This window comes from Notothenia rossii (assembly GCF_949606895.1).
Source record: "Notothenia rossii genome assembly, chromosome: 7".
In the NCBI taxonomy this organism is placed as follows: Eukaryota; Metazoa; Chordata; class Actinopteri; order Perciformes; family Nototheniidae; genus Notothenia; species Notothenia rossii.
This window is the reverse complement of record NC_136905.1, coordinates 39307863-39333897: the sequence shown is the minus strand read 5'-3', so window position 1 is coordinate 39333897 and position 26035 is coordinate 39307863. Positions and strand designations below refer to the sequence as shown.

General features: G+C 43.0%; 1 protein-coding gene across 3 annotated transcripts in view; it reads left to right on the top strand.

Annotated features, from left to right (window-relative positions):
• cdk14 (cyclin dependent kinase 14) overlaps window positions 1–26035 on the top strand; it is a 312730-nt gene that overhangs the window by 93190 nt on the left and 193505 nt on the right. For 2 of the 3 annotated variants that reach the window (XM_079640605.1, XM_079640606.1), the window contains exon 3: window positions 25533–25778. In XM_079640605.1, coding sequence (XP_079496731.1) covers window positions 25533–25778 — 246 coding nt within the window. Of the gene's footprint in view, window positions 1–4305; window positions 4453–25532; window positions 25779–26035 lie in introns of those variants that run through there. The other variant, XM_079640607.1, reaches the window with a different exon arrangement.

Below are 26035 nucleotides of genomic sequence, written 5' to 3'. Positions count from 1 at the left end.
GTCCGTCTGTACGCAAAGGCGCTTAGTGACACAAGTGACGTTACGCATTTCGTTTGCCGAGCATGCGTACCTGCGTACCAGTTATGTGCACCCCTGTTTATAGTGGCAGTTTGTCCTTAATGACACATGTTTTGAGTTGAATTTTCCTTCAAATTAGTAAAAACTTTTATTTTAGACCCTCTTACGATTCTGTACTTTAATTTGTCTGTCTCCCAATCTGATCACTCTGCTCATCACATCCTGTCTCTGTGTGCTGTCTCCTCTCTTACCCCCTGATGGACCCCCCAGTCACCCAATTGACCCGCATATGTGTGTGTGTGTGTGTGTGTGTGTGTGTGTGTGTGTGTGTGTGTGTGTGTGTGTGTGTGTGTGTGTGTGTGTGTGTGTGTGTGTGTGTGTGTGTGTGTGTGTGTGTGTGTGTGTGTGTGTGTGTGTGTGTGTGTGTGTGTGTGTGTTTCATCCGCTTCCGGACCAGAGTTGGGAGTGTGCAGCTATTCTAGTCTACACCTCGCTTGCATGTGTGTGTGTGTGTGTGTGTGTGTGTGTGTGTGTGTGTGTGTGTGTGTGTGTGTGTGTGTGTGTGTGTGTGTGTGTGTGTGTGTGTGTGTGTGTGTGTGTGTGTGTGTGTGTGTGTGTGTGTGTGTGTGTGTGTGTGTGTGTGTGTGTGTGTGTGTGTGTCTGTTTGTTTACAGGGTTGAATCCTTTTAAGATTCAGTTGGTGTACGGTTTTAACTGATTGCTGTCTGCTGTCTCCAGTTTAGATCCACACCAAGCTATTTTATCATAGATTTCACACCTTCTGTCCTCGCTGCATCACAATAGACACGGTGAGGATCCTTTGGCAGAAAGCCTGTCAGTCAAGGTCATCTATGACGGAGAGAAAGAGGGAGCTAGGAAGAAGCGGGCAGTGAGTGAGAATGTGAACAAAGGAAGAGTCTCCTCTGTCGGATGATTAGTATTTTTTTGCGTGACGGAGCGTGACATGCATCAGCGTCTCCTCTCTGAGGACTGATGAACAGAGGAACCAGGTTATAGAAGTGTACTCAAAATACACATTTTTACACACTGCTTCTGTACTGCTCTAACATCCCTACTTGAAATGATCATCCTTTTTTCTGTCTCTATCTTTGTTATGGTGCTTTTGAGGTAATATTTTCACATATTTGTTTTTATATATACGCCAGTCTTCACGGGGTGGTTGTTAGGAGAAATAAAAACCTTAAGAATGACACTTGTGTCCTCTGTCTGCAGTCCAGCAGCACTGCAGAGGTCCCTGTTGAACAGAATGCATGCTTGTGTTGTGGGTGGAGCTGCACATCCATGATATTTCAGGTCATGTGTAAGGGCCTGGCAGGCGCTGGGTAGCGGTCGCTACCAGCGTGTTTTTATTGTTTCTGTGACAACGATATTTCGGTACCACTTTACAATAAGACTACCCTTATAAAGGGTTTACAAATAGTTTGTAATTCATTTATTAATTAGGTTGTGAACACTCTATAAATCATTAATAAGCTTTTATAAGACACAAGATAAACAGGGCAACTGTGACCGGTTGCTTGCCAAATAGTGAGCCCACATTTATCTGTACTGCTAAGCCTTATTAGAAATGGTAGTAACTCATTAATAAATGGGAATGTGTTTTACACTTCACAATAAGGCTCCCTTTTGTCAGTTATAAGTGTTAATAACTCATAAATAAATGGTCATAAAGAGATGCCAAGAAAAATCAAGATGGATGGGGGGAGATTCAACTCGGTGAACAACAGATACCAAGGATGTTGGCTGATGAAGAAGACGAAGTAAGCTAGTGCTTACTAGCTTACTTCGGCTTAGCCATCTTGCTAAATAGTTAGCCTGTGTTGATGTATGAAAACTATGTTAGAACTTGTTTATAAAAGGTTCTAAATGATTCATAAAGTGTTTAGAACCTAATTAATAACCTAATTATAAACCCTTTATGAATCCTTTATAAGAGTAGTCTTATTGTAAAGTGGTACCGATATTTCAATAACGTATCACAGCATGGATACAGCGCGGGAGGAGGACGATAAAAGTCACACACTCACCTGCAGCAAAATCCGGTGTCCACCCGGTCCATCTGCTTGCGTTCCTGGTCCTTGTTATGACAGTTGCCGTCTGACAGACACGGCCAAAAACTAGCCTTTCATCCCAATTCTACAGTGACTTCACCTGCGCTGTTCTCAAAGTTTAAATATTTTCAACTCTGAGCGGAACAAAGACGTGATGGACTCTTCCAAAGGCATGCGCTCGGTTCTCATTGGAATATATTTTAAATGGATGCTGTTTGTAGACACCGGCTCCAATGGATCCAGTCTTTTCTCTCCTTTCCAGTTCCAAGTTTGTTCAACTTACTCTATGATACAAGAAAAGTGTTGTGTGTGAATTTGCACGTGTTTTACACATGCTATTTTGGGAGCACAAGTATTTCCCAAAGTGAAGTATGGCTAAATGCACCATACCAAGATGGTGTGTTCATAACGTTGAAAAGGTTAAGTTTGGGATGCTGGACACCTTTCATACTAAACCATTGCCATTTTGGCTACGTTACAAAGGTTGTTGGAACAGTTGTGATTGCAGTTGCTCTGGTGAACACAGCGCTATACAAATGAAAAGGTAAGTTGCTGTTTTACTATCAAAGGTACTATGCAGAAAAGGAACCAACATACATTTAATTGGATTATTGAGCAAACTGTAATGACTTGCTACCACTAACCTTAATGTTTTGCTAGCTAGCCAGCTAGCCAACAGATGCAGTTGTCACTTTTACTGAGGGTGCAGCAGCTGTGTGCAATTCCAGAGAACGCTACCCACTAGAAATAAAAATACTGTGTTCACACAGGACAACTTGGCAGTGTACTAAAGAAAGCAACCAACTTGAGACACACTACAGGTAGTTTACACAAGTCACTGATTATTACTTTTACGAAGATAACCCTGATAAAGAGCATGTATACACCATTCTCAAATACAGCTTTATAAAGATTGAATAAAACAAAAAGTCAGAAGAAGCTGTGGTTGTGTGCCCTTTACGTTTCTTAAGCTGAAACATAATATAACCTTTGACACTGTTGGTTTCATGAGACAGAACATTTGGTGGATTATGTTTCTACTTTAGGATGGCAGGCGCATTGAAATGTATGATCTGGTCTTACTTTTATCTTTTATGTCCCACATTTGATTTGCTATGAATCACAGTTTACAGGTATAAGACATTTATTCTGGAGTTCAAAGGTCATGTTGTAAAGGGGGTGTTGCACAATAGTTCATCCTCTCTCCTGCATATTTTTTGAAAAACTTTTGACTGATCAAATACAAGGCATTACTCCAGTTACAGATGATGAGGAGACTGCTATTTGAGAGTCTGATCTGCAGGAACATTTCCAGGGACCTAGAACCCATTTGCGGGACCAGGGACCAAATCAAGAAGTTAATACTCTGAAGGTCATAGTCTCTGGTAAGCTGGTACAGTATTGAAGAGTTTGTATTGGTCCAACACAATGGATCCTGCAATGTGTGTACAGTTCTCGTTAAAGAGTATCAGAACTAATTGCCACAAGTAACAATTCAGAACATGAAACAGACATTACTTGTGCTGGTAAAGATTATAGTTCAAAGGACTTCTACTATTGTCAGCTTGTCAAAGGTTGCATATGTGAGTAAAGTGGTTGGGTACAATTTAATTAGAAACTACTCGAACCAACGGTCCAATTTCATATTATCAAGCAGTCAATAGGTCATGTTGTTAAGGGTTTCCTCCTCTCTCTTGCATATTTTGGAAAAACACATTTTTAGGCTACTAATAAAAACAGGATAGAGGATACACCAATGAGGATGTAATGACAATATCCATCTGTTCTCCTTTTTTAGTCTATCTTCTTGTTTTGGCATCCTACATGAATATGTAATGCTGAGGTGCTGCAGCCCAGTGAGGCAAACGTAAACAGTCCAGCTCCTCTTCCTCAGCATAGCTCACATTCACACGTTCCTGCTGTAGCTGCAGCTCAGCTGCTAGCTGCTGCTCCTCTGGGCTGTACCATGTCCGCTGAATGGGGGTCCTCTAGGGTTTCAGAATGTCCTCGCAGACACACGTTTTCCCTCCATCTGCTGCATCGCATCCATTTTTTACTGTCCATCCCCCCATCCTCCCCCCTTGGTCCCAAATGAGCTTCAGGCTCACCATCTCTCAGGGCTGTCAGCGAGAGACAACGCAGACTCCTAATACCCTGCACCGCTCAGATTTCACTCCCCCCTCTGCTTATAGTACAATCTGATCATTTCCAGCTTGCGAAGGGAACGGAAGAGAGGGAAGGGAGAGAGAGAGAGTGAGGGAGGGAGGGAGATGTTTTGAGCTGGTTTGCAGGAGAGAGGTTGGCCTGAATGTTTTCTCTCTGCTCTTCAGAGGCATCCAGGTGAGCTGTTTCCTCCTGGAAGGTAAGAGGAAGGCTGAGATTGGTGCTTATTTTCTCCTGCATCCCTTGCCATTCCCACCCCACCTCCTTATTCCTTTGCTTCGGGTACATGGCTTTTGTTAGCTTGTGGGTGTGTTTGAGCATGAATAATATTCCCCAGATATATCTGACACACGTAATGTGGTAAAAGGCGATGAGCAGGCAAGACGGCATTTGTGCATTTATAGGGCAGATATGGATTGTAGATACCTGCATGCATGGTAGTGTACGAGTGTGTGTTGGGTTTTGGTTTGGGGGGGGGTTTAGGGTGATGATGAGCTCTCATGCTAGCATGACAACTTGAAAGAGGATGGCCCAAGTGTCGTCTCAATGGTGAGGATGTGACGAGAGACTGGGGAAAGGAAGGAAGTAGCGGGAAAGGGGGGAGGCAGTGTGTGTGTGTGTGTGTGTGTGTGTGTGTGTGTGTGTGTGTGTGTGTGTGTGTGTGTGTGTGTGTGTGTGTGTGTGTGTGTGTGTGTGTGTGTGTGTGTGTGTGTGTGTGTGTGTGTGTGTGTGTGTGTGTGTGTGTGTGTGTGTGTGTGTGTGTGTGTGTGTGTGTTTAGATGTATCTGCAGCTTTTGGAACAAAGTCTCATTGCTTTTCCTGAAACAGGATCAGCACTGTCAGTCCCCCCCCCACCCCCCACCCCCACCAACATCATCACTACCACCCATCCCCACTGTGCTAATAGGTAGCATTTCCGTTGTGGTAGTGAAATGGATGGTGATGTTTGCTAGTCTAATGGATGGGAGGCTCTGCTTAGCATTTCCTGCTCACTCTACTTTCTACCGTCCTACTTCAGACACATCTTGGTGGGTTGGAATATGGGCAGAGTGGGGAGGAAGAGGAGGAGAGACGGGCCTTTTACCCTCAGGATCTCATGGACGCATAGTGAGACTTTCTGCAGGGCCATAAGCAGCTCTGTAAGAAAGAGACGCAGAGATGATAAGAAAGGTGGGCTGAAATAGGAGACGGACAGTTTTAGGGTGTCAGGATACAGGGTCAGATTTAGAGTAGTGTCCTTACTGACAAACAACATAGATTTTCTTGGTTGATCTTCCAAACCAAAATGTTTGCCTCAGTAAATACATGAATGTAAGCAAAGCATTTCTTTAAGAATGCTTTATTATTTGATTTATTTTCAATCTTGCAAAACCTTCCTCAAATGTTTGTTTCTTTCCTTTTGTCCTGACATGGCTCAGTAAGCATTTGTGTGACAGCTCTTATTTCAAGTAGGCTGCAAGAAGAAGTGACAGTCCTTGGCCTAACAGTTTTCTCTACGCTACTTACAAACATAGTCGTGTAAATTGTCATCTGATCACGTCTTAAAGTCAACCTGTTCCATTCTGAATAGAAACATTGGAGGTCCTCCACTTTGCTGCTTCCTGATTCCTTTTTTGGAGCTTTGTGTCTTCATAGTCTTGATGTGATGAATCGCACCAGTGGATAATGAAATGTATTCAAATGTATGACCTGGAAAGAAGTCATGGTGTTGTTTTGTGGAAAGAATAGCACAAAGATCATTATGGCCTACAGTCACAGCTCACACCAGGACCACAAACGCTATTAAAAGTTGTCCTGATTGCTGGATTGTCTTGTCTTTGGATTGTATAAAGTTACATTTTGACAAAGTGCTATTTGACAATCTGCACAGCAGGAACCATTTCCAAAACCAAATGTAGATTTTTAGCCAGAGTAATTCTACTGTATTAACTACAGGAGTAACCTGACAGACTTTGCAGTATTTTAGAGTTCTCATTGGTCCAACACAAACCTAGGCAGAACTATGTGTCACTGTGTGACAATTTTAGAACCTGGAACAGACATTGCTTGTACTGGTATGGACGTTAAAAACAAAGATTGGTAGTTTAACGGACATTTTTCCTGCTACTGAATGCTTGTCAAAGGTTAGGACTATGAGCTTTGATCAAAGAGGTTGGGTGCAACTGATCGAGACACTCCTCAATGTTGCCTGATGGTCAAATTTCAAACTACCAGTCAAAAGCAGGATTAACTTTCCCAGACTAAAATCCCATTATGAAAGCTCAGCTCTGAATGCACAGCGTCTATGTGAGGCCTCCAATATGTTTTACATTTCTCTGTAGGGGCTACTACTAACTGGAACACTTCAGATAAGTGCTGGCTGCTGGAGAGGTCAAGATAGTGTAATAGCTGCATAAAGGTCTCTCTCAGCTTACATAATGCTTTTATTCAGATGCATTTCCCCAGAGATGGAGTCAATGACACACAGTGTAATTTATATCAAGTGGCTACACAATAAGGTGTTTGCATAAGAGGCACTCGTGCTAATGAGTCAGCAGTGAATGCCCAATTAGACCTGAAACTCACATCCGGTTAATACCATTGTGTTGTGCTGATTTATTGTGGACTCTGTAATGTAACATCTCTACATCAGACACCATAAGCACTGCATAATGATCAACCAAACATGTGCAGGTTTTTTTTATGTTGAGGCTTTAAGCATTGCACTATTGGTTGGTCGACAGCTTTGATCTAAATATCTCAACATGATGGATTTACATGAACTTTTAGGATGTTCATTGTGCTAATGAACAACATGAATACGTGTCTGCCACAACAAGGTTCACAATTTAACAATATTTAAGTTTATTGCCAAATACTACAACATTTACTGTTTTCCAAACGGCCTTAGCTGTTCTTTGTGTTATTGCTAATGTTACCATGCTAGACACCTAAACTAAGATATAGCGAAACTGGTAAAGGTTATACCTACTCATGATTGTCGGTATGTTGATTTATTTGTGTGCCTTAGATCTGTATATTGGTTGAGTTTAGAGGGAAACTCCATCTTTTTTTACAATTTAGGGTTTTATTAACAGGGAGTACCGGTACTATTTTTAGACCACCAGAGAAGTACATTGACCATTGGTACTGGAAATGTGCCTTATAAGAAAAAATAAATACTTAAAGGGAGAGTGAGTACGATTTAGTATCATATAATATTTAGTTTTGAGATTCCAACCAACTAAATACCCCTATCCTTACATTTCTGTAAGGAAACAAAACTGTGGTAACGAGCCTGTTTAAACATGTAGGTATGCACATGGTGTCTTTTCTTCACCTTGCTCAGAGGCCATCCAAACCGTTAAAGCCATAAAATGGGCTTCTGGTGTTTAATCTGTTTTTCAAATGTGTAGGAAAACTTTGGTGGCATTAAGTGTTTAGTTTCAGCCTTATATGAGTTTGAGGCTCAGAGGCTGTCAGGGCTGGAGAGCAGCGGGGGGTGGTGGAGGCCCGTCACATCCACTCTCCTGAGTGACTGTGCACTCATAAAGCCGGAAGTCCCAGAAAGCTAGCCAACTTTGTAATGTATACGTCAGTGCTTTGTATACTCCAGAATCCCAATCAAATGCAATGGCAGCTGTACTGATTAGGAGGTAGAAGGCCTGGCTGAGTCTAATTGGCCGTCTGCTGGGTCTCAGACACCTCCGTTACTGTGGGAGAAGATGCCGGCTGGCATGGTTTGAGCTGAGAATATTTTTTTAAAGAGTTACAGATACTGACATACAGGCCCGGACTGACCATCGGGAGGACCGGGAGGTTTCCCGATGGCCTGGTCTGTTAAGTGGCCTGCTGGCCTGAGGATATTTTTTTTGTATGTATGTATTGTGAACGCAACGCTGCGCAAATGTGGGTCTGACTCTGCCTCACAAGAGGCTTCTCAATACTCAAATTTCCCCTCCTCGACTCCTTGACTCCTTGACTCCTCGACTCCTCGGTCCTCCGGTAGTGACCCGGAAATGAATTTCAGCGCGCCATTTTGAAGGACATCTAATTTCTCTAAATGCACACCGAGGACCGAGGATCGAGCGTCGAGGAGGCTCTCTGGAGGAGCTCTAACCGAGGAGACACTGATGCATCCTCCACGGCTCCTCCGCGGATGCATTTCCGGGAACGGTGGAGGCGTGACACACGGCCGGACCTATCTCAGCCAATGACAGCTCTGCATGCATCCCCTGGATATTATTTTAGAAACTGCTTTCATCGTGTCGCGATGTTTCCAGAGAGAACAGCTGTGAGGTCCGTGCAGAAAGCAGAGCAGTGTGTATAATATATATCCCTCAGTATAACAGGCCTACATTACTCTCTTTATTTGCTTTAGTTTAGTAGATATCTACAAACCAAGAGTCAATATTTTTCTAAGACCATTTAGTGCTTCACATAATAAAATACACAACGGCTGTAGCCTGATTATGCTTTAGGAGCTGTAGGTGTGTGTGGTACAGTGTGTAGGTGTGTGTGTGTTGTACAGTGTGTAGGTGTGTGTGTGTGGTACAGTGTGTAGATGCGGCAGACAAACAGGTCTCAGTTGGTTTGGTGTCCTCTACTTACTTTTAATACTTGTAAATACAACTTTTGGCCCATAATTTCAATTCCCCATTTCAGTGACCAGAGAGAGGGGGGGGATATATCCAGTCTCTGATTGTGTTACGTTATTATGAGAGTGCTCTCATACTTTAAATTGTATATATTTATATAAATATATTTGTGTGTGTGTGTCCGCATCTGTAGCCTGTTATTGTCTCATTATACCGCACTCTCAATGAATTCAAAGTGAATATGTGGGGGAACAATTTTCAGCTGATCTAACAGAGATTATAAAATACAGCGCTATGACAAAGCACTCGACAGCTGATGCAGCTGTTGCCACGTAATAATGAATGGACGTCGCTTTAATATCACCGCGCAGAGGAGAGGAGTTCTCATTTCTTTAAACGTCTGCTGCTTCCCCTCCTTTCTCCTCGGTTCCCCTCCTCAGTCCTCCGCTCGCATCTCCTGTGGGCAGGACTAAGTCTCGAAGAGGGGAGTCGAGGAGGGGAGTCGAGGAGGGGAAATTTAAGAATTGAGAAGCCTCTACAGAGGGTGAATGGCTGTCTAAATGATGTGGCCTGCCAACATGGTCACTTTCATACAGATCATACACTAATGCCCTCGATTGGTCTCTGTAGCCTCATCCCAATACCCCTCCTCGACTCCTCTCTTCCCCTCCTCCGGGTCAAGTCCCGGAGGAGGGGAAGACACGCCATTTTGAAGGACGCCATTTTGAAGGACTTCCCAATAGCTGAAATGCACACGGAGGAGTCGAGGAGGGGTGAGGGAGGAGGGGTACGGGAGGAGACGAAAGGGAGGATACACACGAGCAGCAGTGGCGGCCGGCCCATAGGGGCGCTAGGGACGCCACCCCACCTCTTCCCACCTACAAAAAAAATATATATATATATATATATTTCAAAATATATATATTTCAAAAATATATATATTTTATATTTTTTATTTTTAATGAACAAGGTAAATATCATACAATTGGTATCAGTAAAATGTATAATCTACAATACAATCTTGTTTAAAATTGTGTTACGATGTCTAAAGTTACTGATAAGTCACATGTTTCCTGCCTGGCCTTGCCCTTGGCATTAGTTTATCATTACGGGGCGCTGCCCCTGAGCCAAACAGCAGAAACTAGCACGTTGCAAAAGTCTCAATAGTAAACTGTGCCGCCGAAACATAATTTCAGCCAATCAGCGGCGTCAAATATTTTGGTCACGAGAGCGCTCACGTTGGCGCCCACGTTGCTTACGTGCGTTGACGTGAGTTGTTTTTTAGACCCGTGAGGAACTGGGGTAGTATCTATAGAGAACCGCAGTGACGCGTCGTAAAACCCGGAAGTAAGTTAGCATTTTTAGCACTTCCGGTTCCTTCCTCAAAAAGCAATGCATTTTTTCCATAGGGTTTTGGAAAATAGCTCGAAATAAGGTCTGTGGTTGACACAAATTTAAGAGGTAATTGACGTTTTGTTCTACGACATTAAATACATTAGCAGTGACCCCACTGGGGATTTTTGAAGAGTTTACGTGTCTGAAAAACGATGGTTGTTACCGAATGGCTGAATAGGATTACAGAAATTGTCGAGGCTGTTGTACGTCATTACGCCGAACACGTAAACACTCCCGCTAAGTTTGTTTTCCCCTGTGTTCTGCTTGAAAGCAAGTACCTGCCTATCTTTAGTATCTGTATACCTATATCCTTAGACCCTACCAGACCATCTGGAGATGCCCCCAACAATCCTGATAGGGAGAGCCACAAATTTGACTCATGGACCTGCATCTGAGTTGCAGTGGTGAATGCCCTGACGCCCTCACATTCATTCATAGTCCCCCACTGTACAGACAAAACACCATCAAGGGCCTGTTGTTGCCCTAGCACCCTGGCAATAAAGGAAGCAGTCACACGCTTTGACCTCAGGACAGCTCCAAAGTTGCTGGCAGTCAACCTTCCTTTCCTGAACAAATGCCAGTTTGGGTTGGTTCGCTGACCAGTGGTAGCCACCTGAATTGCCCTCTGTTGCGCTTCAGACAATGCCATGCTTGCCACAATTGCCTCAGGTCCCTGATCCCCAACATATTTGATAATTTCAGGAACAGTAAGTGTTTCCAAGCTGTAGTGTTCCTCTTCTGGCTCAGGGGAGAGAAGCCAAGAAATTCCTGAGAACCTGCCCCCGAGTCTGTCCCTCAGCCAGTCACGATCTTCGGAGGTGGGCTCCCTCGTCAGCGGGTTAAATTAGTTATTGGTTTCAACAGTCACATTAAAACAGTTACTAAATCAGCTTACTATCACCTAAAGAACATATCTAGGATTAAAAGACTAATGTCACAGCAGGATTTGGAAAAACGTGTCCATGCTTTTATCTTCAGTAGACTGGACAACTGCAATGGTGTCTTCACAGGTCTCACTAAAACATCTATTAGAAAGCTGCAGCTGATTCAGAACACCGTTGCTCGAGTCCTTACCGACACTAAGAAAGTGGATCACATCGCTCCAGTTCTGAAGTCTTGACACTGGCTTCCTTTGTCTCAAAGAATAGATTTCAAAATACTGCTGCTGTTTATAAAGCACTGAATGGTTTAGGACCAAAATGCATTTCTGACCAAAATGCATTTCTGACCTCCTGCTAAATGATGAACCATCCAGATCTCTCAGGTCTTCAGGGACTGGTCAGCTTTCTGTCCCCAGAGTCAGAACTAAACATGGAGAAGCAGCGTTCAGTTATTATGCTCCAAATATCTGGAACAAACTACCAGAAACCTACAGGTCCGCTGCAACTTACTACTTTTAAATCCAGGCTGAAGACTTTTCTTTTTGTCGCTGCTCTTAATTGAACTATTCATATCTTAGACTGCACTGTAACTTTTATCCATGTATTTTTTCTTTTAATGTTTATTTTATTAGCTTTTCTTTTTAATGACTGATTTTAAATGCCATTTTCTTAATGTCTTTCATTTTTTGTAAAGCACTTTGAATTGCCTTGTGTTGAAAAGTGCTATATAAATAAACTTGCCTTGCCTAATAAAGATTTCATGTGACACATACAATTGATTTGTTGATGGGAATTAATGTGAATAAATTAACTCGGTCTTAAAAGGTTAACGGTACTCTTGCTATCACTACTCACCGACACTATAAACCTTGTCCCTCATGCTAGCCCTGACAACACCGGTAAGCACACCTTCATCTAGGCTGTAATGTAACGTGTCCTGACTTGTAGTGGTTCTCTCCTCTATCTACACTCTTCTTGTCATCTTTGTAAAACGATATCAGACTGGTAATTGACACAGCCATGACTTCTAGTTAAATTCAGTGTGGCTAAAATGAAAAGCTTTGTTAAAATATGCAACCACGCGAAAGTCAAATTCAGCTTTATTGTCAAATATTCTACATGTGTTATACATCCAGAAATATCGAAATATCGTTTCCCACAGTGTGACATCTATAGCCTACATAAAACAAAAAGGGCCTAGATAAACGTGGTATACATTAAACAAAACGGGCCTAGATAACCGGGGTATACAGTTTAAAATGTTAATATATTTAAAGTGTTCAAAGTGCAGTTTCAGTGCAAGTCAGTTGAAACGATCTTAAATTGGCGTGACGTTGAAGTCGTGCGACCCTGCTGCTGTACTGGCTTGTAGTTAATTTATAGCATAACGTTAGCATTTCGCGACTAGATTTATGATAAAAAAATTATAAAAGTAGGGTTGACATGTGGAGATTATCCTTATTATAAAAGACCTTTGGGGACAGGGATGATAGTTCATATATGAGACTTCAAAGGTCTTTTATTTTGAAACTGTACATCAGAATGTCCTGATTTTTTCTGAGTGACGACATGGGGTGTCCTGCTATCACCCTGAAGTGAAATTAGTCTTTGATACTGGACAGTTTTAGTTTTATTCTCATCTAAACACAGAGGGATGATTTTTTTTTACTCTACCGTAATGCATAGGATATTCGCGCACCGCAATATCACGTGAGGGCTGGCTTGACTAGGTTTTCCCGAGTGGAGGCTGGCTTGACCGCAGTTAGTTTCGCATACTCAGCCCGACTCAGCCTGGTTGTTCCTGGCCCTAGAACCACGATTTTATGGGGACATTACATCACCAGAAGTCCCAATTTAAGGGGTCATCTCTCCCAAAAAAATATGTTTTACTCACTATATCAACAGCACCACCAAAAATATTTTCCACCAGCCGCCACTGGCGAGCAGACTACGCGGAAGTTTTTTCACTACTCGCGTATAAAAGCCCCGCCCCCACCTTCACAGCTGGTCGATTTCAACAGAGGAAAACCCACAACTGGAAGATGAGTGGAAAAGCGTCACATAAATGTATAAATGCTCACAGCTCCGTGGGAATTATTATGTGCAATTCATTTCTAAAAGGCTTTCACATTACTATAATTATATTTGTATTTAAATGTAGGCTACATTTTACACCAAAACTGAACACAAAAGCAGGACCAACCATAATTGAATTCCTTGACTAACAAGAGAAAGATTCATTCATTTAAATAAATATTTAACAACAAATGGGCCGGTGTTATGCCGTAGATTGAAGCCCTGCCGTAGATTGAAGCCCTGTTCACGGGGACACGCAAACGTGACGTCATCGCTTGTGTTGAGCGTTCGTCTAGTTTAATAAGCTTTTTTCTCTCTTTTGAATGATATATTTCCCGTCAGATTAAACAGCAAACGGCTGAATAAATAATGTGCATACAATTGCGAGGAGGCTCGTTTTAAGGACACTTTTCAGATAGTCGCAATCTTCGTATTGGAACAAACTTCCCTTTTTGAGTATAGTCCCACTCTGCTATGTTCCTCCTTCCTACAGAACAGACAATGACAGGATAATATGTCATTTGTCAGTATAGTCCTATTTCTTAAAACCTTCTCTGTTGTTTAAGTGTCTGATAACCACGAATAGTAAGCAATCATATGACAGTAATGATAGGCTATAACATCAGACACTGTGTTATTTTCAAGCAAGCCTAAAAGATAATGTGTTCAAACTGGCTTCACTCACTTTAATTGCTCCTTTGAATGTAATGTAATGTAATTTTCCTCTGTGGTTTCCTACTCAACACATGTTTGTATTGAAATGCCACTCATATTTTGTTTTTTATTTTGTTTTAAAGTGACATTGAATGCTTTGAAAGGTGCCCTAAAATAAAGTGTATTATTGATCTTATATCTGTGCCTATATCACACAATTAATGTTCCTTATTTTACACTAGGTTTTTCCTGGTGTCAATAGGGAAGATCTGCACTGTTCTCAACATAACATGTTCAGCAGAGCAGGTATTTCTCCTGCCAGATATGGCACCCCCCCTACAACTTTGTCCAGGACAGTCACAACTTCACCAAAATCACACTGGTGTTGGCTGTTGCCCTCTAGTTTATGCTCACCAAAGCATTTTACTCTGGGCCTAGCAGGTAAAAAACTAAAGAGGGGGTTCCAAATCTGGCGGACCAGGTGTGGTAGCTGCCGGATTTGGAACCCCCACTTTATCTTTGTCAAGGATAGTCATAGACTCACCAAAATCACACTGGTGTTGCCTGTTCCCCTCTAGTTTGTACTCACCACAGCATTTTACTCTGGGCCCAGCAGTTGAAAAACTAAAGAGGGGTTTCCAAATCCGGCAGACCAGGTGTTGTAGCTGCCGGATTTGGAACCCCCCCTATATCTTTGTCCAGGATAGTCATAGACCCACCAAAATCACACTGGTGTTGCCTGATCCCCTCCAGATTATGCTCACCAAAGCATTTTACTCTGGGCCCAGCAGGTAAAAAACTAAAGAGGGGCTTCCATATCCGGCAGAGAAGGTGTTGTGGCTGGCTGCCGGATATGGAACCCCCCCTATAATTTTGTAAGTGCAATATGCTTCAAAATGTAACTGACAGAGAGCAGTGCTTTTGTCCTGTGTCCACTGTGCCCGGGGATTTTATTTTATTTCAAGATTTGTAATGACGTCGCTAAACTCCTTTGAAAAGGTACACGACAAGGCAGCGGATGGCTATAGTTCTCTGAACTCTAAATAACGATCCTACCTCAAGAAGCAACTCATTGATCTGCTTCACCGAGATTCATTTTTAATAAAAAGCGATATCACAATAGTAACCAAAGTATTTTTACTCTCACAGTAGCCTCTACTACTTTGTATCCTCTCACAGAACTACTCACAGTTCAAAGGCTGCTAATTTTGGTCAAACAGCAATTTGCCTATACAGTGCAACTACAAGGCTATCTACTGTATTTGAATGACACAAGATGACACCCACCCTAAAATGTCCTTTGTATATTTCTATTTGTCTTAACTGTCGGAACTTGTCCAGGCATGTTAAGTGGGAGTGGACTTGAACTCCTTAACTCAAGGTGTAGAACAATGAAGTTATCAAGCCAATTGCATTACTTACTACAATTTAAATTTTGTTTTAAGTCAATCAATGCAGAAATCAGAGTTCAAATTACACACAATATTAAGTTGATGTAATTACCAACATTATTACGTCAACACAACTTATAAATTAATGTTTGCAACTTAAAATGTTTATCTAAATCAATTAATTCACATTTTTATCTTGCAACCATGCATTTAATTAACTGGAGGTGAAAGGTCGCCTGAATTCGTTTTTAGAGTGTAGGTACAGTAGGTGGTTCAGCGCCAACATGGAAATGACTTTGATCCATTAACAAATAACCCCTGCAAAAATCATTGCTTACTTTTAATAAATGCTCAATAAAGAAATTCAAAAGGACGTGATTGTCGCTTAAAGGTGGGGTAGGTAAGTTTGAGAAACCGGCTCGAGATACACTTTTTGTTACATTCCTTGGAATGCTCTTAACATCCCGATAGCAATGAATATCTGAAGTGCTTTGACAAAAAATCCATTAAAAAATGTCATCTGTGGAAGCCGTAGTACTGTAAAAAGCATGACCAATCATTTTAGCCGGCCCGGCTAAAGTAACTGGATGGCCTACCTGCCTGTCAGCCTTCCATCTGTGCACAAACTTATCTCGTGCCTTCATTGGTCATGTGCACCTCTGTGTGTTGGAGGAGGGGCTCTGTAAGGAAGTGGCAGATCGATACTGACACTATCGATACTGAGTCAGCAATCACTGTAAGTTATATTCTTGTTTAAATAGACTTCTCTGTTTCATTTATTCTACTCTGTATAATTGTTCTGTAGTTATTGTAGTTAAAACGGCGATTTCTGAGAGATTTTAAAATCTCAGATCTGCTCAACTCCAGGCGTCACTCAGGTCTCAGTGAGTCACGCCCCTCAAGTGTGCATTACAATAGGTAGGAAGACTCTGCTGATTGCGTGAAGTGCAAAACGCTTCCCAGCTGAAAAACATTTTAAATAGCGCATTTCAAATCAGAATAACTCAGTGTGCTTCCAGACTCGGTGAGGACACTATCGATACTGACTCAGCAATCACTGTAAGTTATATTCTTGTTTAAATAGACTTCTCTGTTTCATTTATTCTACTCTGTATAATTGTTCTGTAGTTATTGTAGCTAAAACGGCGATTTCTGAGAGATTTTAAAATCTCAGATCTGCTCAACTCCAGGCGTAACTCAGGTCTCAGTGAGTCACGCCCCTCAAGTGTGCATTACAATAGGTAGGAAGACTCTGCTGTCGCCCATCAGCAGAAAATAGTTAACTAATTACAGGGGCGTGCCCCCAAAGCTGTGAGAACTGAGCAATCAGGTATCCATCTTAGGTTGCGTTTTCCTGCAGCGTCAGCTTCAGCGTCAGCCAGACGAAGACTGACAAAGACATTAAGAGTCCTGTGGGAGTCACGTGGGAGGCAAAGAGGAGGCAAATCCTACTCTGATTGCGCCAAGTATCGCTGGTGTTATTTAGTTTTATTCAATTCTCTTGGGTTCTCTAGCCCCTCATGCTATAATCATGTGTATTTTCTGCATTCCTGTTCATGTGTCTTCTCGCAATTATCACTGGCCCCGTGTTTCTCCTAATCGATCTCACCGGCCTGCTCTCGTCTATCCCACATGCTCCACTGAGATCCAACATCTCGTTTCAGGGGGCCTGTGGAACTGCCAGTCAGCTGTCCCTAAGGCTGACTTCATCTCTGGCTACGCTTCCCTGCAGTCTCTGGATTTCCTTGCTCTCACGGAGACCTGGATCACTCCATCCAACACATCCACCCCAGCAGCTCTCTCCACAGCATATTCCTTCTCCCATACACCCAGACCCTCTGGCAGAGGAGGTGGCACTGGTCTCCTGCTCTCTCCCAAATGGAGCTTTTCCCTCTTCAAGCTACCTAATTTCACTCCTTCCACCTTTGAATTCCATGCCGTCACAGTAACCCATCCTATACAATTAACCATTGTTGTTCTCTACCGTCCACCAGGCGCCTTGGGGGACTTCTTGGAGGAGTTAGATAATCTCCTCTCACACATCCCTGAAACTGGCCCTCCCGCTGTACTTCTCGGAGATTTCAACCTCCAGACAGGGAAGATATCTGAACTAACATCTCTGTTAACCACCTTTGCTTTCTCACTGTCTCCATCCCCACCAACTCATAAAGCTGGCAATGTCCTTGATCTCATATTCTCAAGGAACTGCTCTACTTCTAACCTCTCTGTAAACCCGCTCCACACATCCGATCACTTCTTCATTTCATTCTCTCTACCCCTTTCCAAACATAGCAACCTAATCTCTTCTAACTCTGCTCCTGTCCGCCGTAACCTCCGTTCCCTCTCCCCCTCTACCTTTGCCTCATCGGTGCTCTCAGCCCTCCCTTCCTCTGACTCGTTCCAACTCCTGCCTCCAAACACTGCTGCAAAAACTCTCCTCTCGACTCTCTCATCCTCTCTGGACTTTCTCTGTCCTCTCACATCGCGGCCGGCTCGTCAGTCCCCTCCTGCTCCCTGGCTAAATGATGCACTGCGTGCTAATAGAACCATCCTTCGGGCAGCAGAGCGGAAATGGTGGAAATCCAAACACCATGACGACCTCCTAACCTATCAGGCTCTCCTCTCCTCTTTCTCTGCTTCCATCTCTCAGGCAAAAAGCACTTTCTTTCAAGATAAGATCCAATCTTCCTATTCCAATCCCAAAAAACTATTTTCTATCTTCTCCACCCTCTTGGACCCCCCCAAAGCACCTCCCCCCTCCTCCCTTCTGTCAAGCGACTTTGTTAACCATTTTGAAAAAAAGGTTGATGATATTCGCTCTTCTTTTTCTGACTCACCTTTACTCACCGCTGGGTCACCAGACCCTCCCTTCACCCACACACTGACCTCCTTCACCTCTGGGTCACCAGACCCTCCCTTCACCCACACACTGACCTCCTTCTCCCCTCTCTCTCCAAGTGAGGTTCTTACCCTCGTTACCTCTGCCCGTCCTACCACCTGTTCTCTGGACCCTATCCCCTCAAACCTCCTTCAGACTATCGCTCCTGATATTCTACCATTTCTCACCCATTTCATCAACACTTCTCTAACTTCTGGTCACTTTCCAAACAGTCTCAAGGAGGCAAGAGTAAACCCTCTCCTTAAGAAACCCACTCTCAACCCGTCTGATGTTATTAACTACAGGCCCGTCTCTCTCCTCCCGTTCCTGTCTAAAACACTTGAACGCGCTGTCTTTAAACAACTCTCCTCTTATCTCCATCAGAACAACCTTCTGGATCCGCACCAGTCTGGTTTCAAGGCAGGTCACTCAACAGAAACTGCTCTCCTTGCTGTCTCTGACAAACTGCACACTGCTAAAGCAGCCTCCCTCTCCTCTGTCATCATCCTTCTGGACCTGTCTGCTGCATTCGACACGGTGAACCATCGGATCCTCCTTCGCACTGTCCAAGAACTTGGAGTTTCAGGCACTGCACTTTCCCTCCTCACCTCATACCTCAACGACCGCACCTACAGGGTTACTTGGAGAGGGTCCGAGTCCGACCCTTGTCAATTAACTACAGGGGTCCCTCAGGGCTCGGTTCTTGGTCCCCTCCTCTTCTCCCTGTACACAAACTCGCTCGGGTCTGTCATTAGCCCGCATGGTTTTTCATACCACTGCTACGCTGACGACACCCAACTAATTCTGTCCTTTCCCCGCTCAGAGACCCAGGTCGTCGCACGCATCTCTGCTTGCCTAGCAGACATCTCTCGGTGGATGTCTGCTCATCACCTCAAGCTCAACCTTGACAAGACTGAACTGCTCTTCCTTCCGGGAAAAGATTGTCCCACTCTTGACCTAACAATCAACATCGGCACCTCTGTTGTTTCCCCGACTCAGACTGCAAGGAATCTGGGTGTGGTCCTAGATAACAAACTGTCCTTCACTGCAAACATCGCTGCTACAACCCGCTGCTGCAGATACACGCTTTACAACATCAGGAGGATACGTCCCCAGCTGACCCAGACATCAGCGCAGATTCTGGTCCAGGCTCTCGTCATCTCACGCCTAGACTACTGCAACTCCCTCCTGGCTGGTCTACCTGCATGTGCCATCCGACCTCTGCAGCTCATCCAGAATGCAGCGGCTCGTCTGGTCTTCAACCTTCCCAAATTTTCCCACACCACACCGCTCCTCCGCTCCCTTCACTGGCTTCCAGTAACTGCTAGAATCCACTTCAAGACACTGGTACTTGCGTACCATGCTGCGAATGGATCTGGCCCTTCCTACATCCAGGACATGGTTAAACCGTACACCCCAGCACGTGCACTCCGCTCTGCATCAGCCAAACAGCTCGCTGCACCCGCACTGCGAGGGGGACCCAAGTTCCCGTCAGCAAAAACACGTGGGTTTGCTATCCTGGCTCCAAAATGGTGGAATGAGCTCCCCATTGAAATCAGGACAGCAGATAGCTTACACATCTTCCGACGCAAACTGAAAACTCATCTCTTTAGACTCCACTTCGAGCGATAGAATTACTAACAAAGCACTTATATACTAATAAAGGGCTGGCTTTCTAAATGCCAGTTGAGTAGCACTTGAAATGTTTGGCTCTATGAAACCTGATGTACTTATATGATTCTGTTTTCTTAAAGGTTGTATCTTCCTGGTCGAATGCACTTATTGTAAGTCGCTTTGGATAAAAGCGTCAGCTAAATGCAATGTAATGTAATGTAATGTAATGCAGATTTTTTCCGGTTGTGTATTTTCACATTCTAGCGCACTCAAGCTGGTTTCTCCAAAATTATTTACCCCACCTTTAAGATCCGATAACATCTAACTAGCTAGCATTAAAAAGGTTAGTTAGGATCAAAAACAAATACACAATTGGTTGAACATAATAAATTAGTCTGTAATATTGTTATAAACAGTTAATAACAAACTCATAAGTAATAAGCAGTCTAAGTTTAAAGCGTTACGTTTCATATAAATAAGTGCAATCTACAAATGTATAGTAGGTGTTGGTAAACGTTTATTTACATTGTTATAGTCTTGTCAACACATACAACACAACAATAGGACAAACAACTTCTTTTAACTAATGCTTATCACAACGACACTAACAAAAGCCTTTTTGGTGATGGACAAGATGGACTCTCACTGTGTTTCAGGACACACCAGCAATCACACACACACACACACACACACACACACACACACACACACACACACACACACACACACACACACACACACACACACACACACACACACACACACACACACACACACACACACACACACACACACACACACACACACACACACACACACACACACACACACACACACACATACAGACACACACACACACACACACACACACACACACACACACACACACACACACACACACACACACACACACACACACACACATAGAGGAGGATGAGGTGTTTTTTCTGTTCTTGGCTCTGATGTGTCGTCTCTCTGTCGTAGTGTAGTGATTAAAGAGGTTGTCCTTCAACCACAATCGATACGGTATGGTGACGGTGCATCCGAGGAGGGGTTTTCCTGTCATGGTAACCCTCATCCAGAGGAAAGCCAGGGACCCACAGGCTGCCTTAACCAATGAGTAAAGTCTTCCTATCACACTGAAGAAACTGAAACGCTGACTATAATTAAATGTATTACTGTATGTCAACACATGTCACATAACTTTATTAGGTTAGTTGAAAGCAATAATATTTAGTTTAAATAAAAAGTACATTAGATTCAACTTAATATTATTTATTTTAAAACCTAAAACAGTTATGTCACATGTGCTGACATAATACATTTATTTAAAGTCAGCGTCTCCGTGTGCTTACGCTCTTAATTGGTATAATTACATAATAATGTTCCACTTTAACATACAAATAGTTACCTTACCCATGTAACCCTAACCCTAAATTTTCTTTGGCACAACCTTATGACATTTTTTACCAGCATTACTTTAATGTATTTGTGTTTGCTCTCACATTGTTGGAGTTTATATGTTAACAGACATTTAACTGTAGTATATATTTGTATCCTACTTCCTTGACTTGTTGAACAAATGCATGGAAGAACAGCATCCAAAGTGACTTCGAATGGCTATAGGCACTTTCACACCGGAGTACTTTTCCCCGTACTTTTCCCGTTTAGTTCCGATAGTTCCTGGGACTTTGCGTTCACACCAAAAAGAGAACTTAGTTCATGAGAACTGTTACCCCATTTTTAGTCCCTGCAAGAGAGCAGGTACTTTCCTGGGGAGAAAAAAGTTCCAATTTCTATTGGCTGGGCGAATTGCAAATCAAGCCCCGTAAAACTCGGAAAAGTTTTTTGAAGCCGCCATTGTATTTGCTGGCATTAGCATTATTAGCATTAGCATTAGCCCCGCGCACCAACGGAGAGAGAATAACTTATGGCAACACAAAAGAAAACATGGGAGCGGTGGAGATGAGGAGGTGTCGGTGTTCTGGCGTTCTAGAAGCTGCTGGGAGTCCCAGCAGCTTCTACTGAAGCCAGTCCCCAACTCCGGGGACTTCCGGCCGGGGACTTCGGGTGGCAGTATACACCGTGAAGTGGTTTGCGGCCTGCCAGTAAACCCAAAGCAGAAGAAGAAGAAGTGACGTCAGCGGCTTCATTTGCCTAATCTTCTCTCTGGGAATTTATTCCGGTGTGAACGCGATCGGTTCTTACGGCAAAGTACTTGGTGTGAAAGCGGCTTATGTACAAAATTGAGGGTTTTTTTTGTTACTTTTTTTATATGGCCAGTGTGGAGTTGAAACAGGTGGGTCTTGACTCTATCCGACAGAAGATGTGTACATCTTTAGCGATCCTGATAATAACGGGAGCTGGTTCCAATATTTTGGAGCCATTACATCCAACAGCCATGTTTTAGTTAAGAGGTACCTGGGTCAAACTAGCAGTGAGGAAGTGGTGAGTCGATGAGCCGATGCAAAGCAAAGTGCGCATAATGTAGTGTATGGTTTAAACAGGGGTGTCAAACTCAAGGAATTCATTTGATGTTTCCCGCAAGAGCTTTCAAAGAATAAAATAAGTTTATTATATGGTTACATGCCGCTTTACAGAAGCACACTGCCATTTAAACTTCATGTCCCACAATGCATCTCATTTTGTGACATGCGCACAAAGAGACTTACAATTATTTGCCCTAGACTTAATTATGAAGTTATTAGCCTATCTGATAATAATCCAATGCAGAGGCAGTAATGTAGTATAATACATTATTTTATATATATATTATATATATATATTTTTTTTTAATATGTATATTTGTATAGTCTTAAAGTTACAACCGGCCCTTTCAGTGCAACCATAATGCTGATCTGGCCCGCGATGAAATTGAGTCTGACACCCCTGATTGAAACACTTCCTGCAATTAAGAAGGACCCAATCCATTCACAGCACCATAGGCCAGTAGCAGTGCCCTGAAGCAGATCTTTTTGTTTGCTGTAGTTTAGGACAGTTGGTTGTCCGGCAGAAAGACAGAGGTGCTGTTAACAGTCAGGTCGTGGATGAGAGAGTCCTTACCTGAAAGAGAAAGCTTTATGTTCAGGTTGAGCTTTATGTGGTTTGCAGACATCCACTAAGAGATGTCAGGCAGACATTCAGCAGATTCATAATTCATAATAAATCATTTTACCTGAAGGCAAAAAGGTTGTTGAACTGCTTCAGGCCCTAAGATCTGACGGCTCACAGAAGGCAGAGTTGCCCTAAGATCTGACGGCTCACAGAAGGCAGAGTTACAGCGGCAGCAGGCAGAGGCCGAGCACTCCTTCCTCTCAAATATCAAATCAAAAATATCACACGTTCTGAGTTCTATATGAATGATGGTGGATACATATTTAAGTAGGGGCTTGTTTTCTTCGGTTAACATTAGCCTCCCACAGATGTTGCATTTAGAAGTAGTTTTGTTCACTTTGGTAGATCCACACTTTGTAAAACGTTGAAGTTACCCCAGTCCCTGTGTTCAGTCAGTCAGTGCTTTTAACCGCTGTGGCACTGAGTAAGCTCTCTCCACGTCATTATCTGTCTTTGCAGATGGCTGTAGGTTTAGAGATCAGAGGTTATATAAATAAAGATAAAGAATTTAAGATTGAATAATGGATTTATTGGCCATTGAGCTCAAGTCTGGCTATTTTACCAATTTAGAACCCGATCATAAATGGTACTGGCTACCAAATCTGTTCCTAAAGCCAATACAACCTTTGCATTTTTCCAATTTCTATGCTATTTTTTTTAAAAGATCTCCAAATGCTATTGTAGTTATCTAATATATCACCAATAAAGAGCAAAGGATTGGCGCTCTTACATAAAAGATTCGGATTTAGGATTAGGATTTTGTGTGTTTTGTAGAAAAGTATTTGCCAATCTGTGTAGGCCTATATATCTACCTTTGCGATAATCTTCATGTTCATAGAATGATTCATGAAGACTGGGCTGGCAACACAACACCAACACCAGAGGTTACAGTCGCACACCTTCAAGAGAATCAGTATTTATTTCTGCCTTGCTGAGGCAGAGGTGTACTTTTGCACTTTCTAGGAATATATACAGTTTTATAAACTGATGTTTTTATGCTAACCCTAACCCTAACCCTAACCCTTATGCTAACCCTACAACTCAAATCAATATACTTTGAAATTAATCTAATACATTGAATTAAACCTACAGTAGTTCACGTATTGCAGTTGGTTCAAGTTTCAGAGAGTGGTAGGTCTTTCAGAAACTCTTCATAGAGTTTTGTTAAACTCACTGCCTCTGCTCAGTACTCTTCTGTCTGAATAACTCTGGAGCCCCTCTGATGGCAGAGTGAGAACACAGCCATGATGAACACCCCCTCCCCAGACTCTCATGCAGTATTGATGCAGTGCAGTGTGATCGCTCCTAAATGACGCTGTTTGTTTTTTGTTCATGTTCTGTTTCAAATGCTGTCACTGAGGACTGTCTGATATGGGCTCATGTTTAGGACAACTCTTTTTCCCCTCCTACATCTTGTTTATTCTTTGGCCCACTTCACATGCATTTGGTTAGACATATTATTCAGTTGTTCTTTCTGGATCACCTTCACTTTATTTTGGTGGGAGACAAAAAAGGGATGTGGTGCATTAATACAGAAAAGTGCACATTTTAAATTCCAAATCATAAAATAACCTATTGTAATAATTAATATATCAAATCCTAATAACCCGTATAGTTCAAACTGGTGACTTCATTCCTCCACCAACTATCCCTATTTCAGCTGAGGGTTTTACTACGCTGTTGTTAACTAATGTTCAATCTGTGAAAGTTAATCAACAAACTGTGTCCTCTATAAACAGCTCTAAGACATTTCATATAACTAACAGATTGATAGATGTTAACAGTTTTAGATAAACCTATTATAGGTAACGGATAAATAGTTTTAATGCAATGTTTCTGAATATATTTAAACAATGTAACCATTATTGTGTGCTTAATACATAGAATGAAGTTCAGCTAGAAGATGACTGTCTGGTACACTGTTAGAGCAGAACAATTATATATACAAAACAATCACGGGGGCAACTGCATTATTTGATCTGATATTGTTCATGTAACATATCAGCTCATGTGGGAAGTGTGTTTTCATATGCATTTAAAAATAAGAATAATGTAAAGTAATACTGTAGTAAACCACAGCATCAATAATCTTTGCTATCAGAGTTTTCCATGTTAGCATGACAGAGGAGGGCAGTGGGAATAACTTGTTTGACCAATGAAACCCGGGCCTGTTAAAAAGTCAGAGACTGCAAGACGACTCCTCCCTATGTATTCAAGTAATTAGAAGTTTTCCTGCAGGGGAGCCCAGGCCTAAATATTTAATCTGGAGGGAGCCGTGGCAAAACATGTCATGCCGCCTGCGTCTTTTGTTTCCGTTACACACGGTCCGTGGAGGGGGAGCAGCTGGTGGGGGCTTTGTTTCTGGAGATGGACGGGGAGTGTGCACGGCTCTGCGTGGGCCCTGCAGGAGACATTCTGTAGCATGGCTGCTCAATTGAATGGGTGTGTGTCGGAGATGTGTGTGTGCAGTGAAGCCGACAGAAGCTGTATCTGTTTTGATCGGAGAAGAGAGAGGCAGATGAAAGGCTCTCTTACAGCAGAGAGGTAGAAGCAGGGCTCCACAGGGAGGGAGAGACCACGACTGACTGAGATTAAAAACTGGATCTGGAGCAGGGGCACTCACTGACGATCGCAGATGTATCTTCCTCTTTAATGCTCTCAAACGCTTGTATCTTCTCTCTGCTCTTCCGTCTTGACAGATATGTGTCACAAAGATGTCCACACGCAGCTGCCAGGGAACAGACTCCGTCATCAAGCCCCTGGACACCATACCTGAGGACAGGAAGGTGAGAGTGCAGCGTACACAGAGCGGCTTCGACCCCTTCGAGAAGCCCGTCAGCCAGGTGAAGAGGGTCCACTCGGAGAACAATGCTTGCCTCGCCGCCAAGACCACGTCCGCCAGCAAGGAGTCGCCCAAACTGCGCCGGCACTCCAGCCCCAGCTCTGTGAGTGCTGCACACCGTACACACACCGTGAACACACAGGAAGACTGCTTTATGTTGTCTAAAGCTATAGGAGAACAGAGTGCTGCACACCGTGCAGACACTGATGTAGTTTGGAGCTGAAGTAGAACAGAGTGCTGCAGTGATGACGTATCCTGTAGGCCGACCCTGAAGTTAGCATCGCCAGGGCTCCCTCAGCAAAAAGCTGTGGAATATTGCAGAAAATAAGACCGTTGGCAATTTCTCACTTGATGATGATA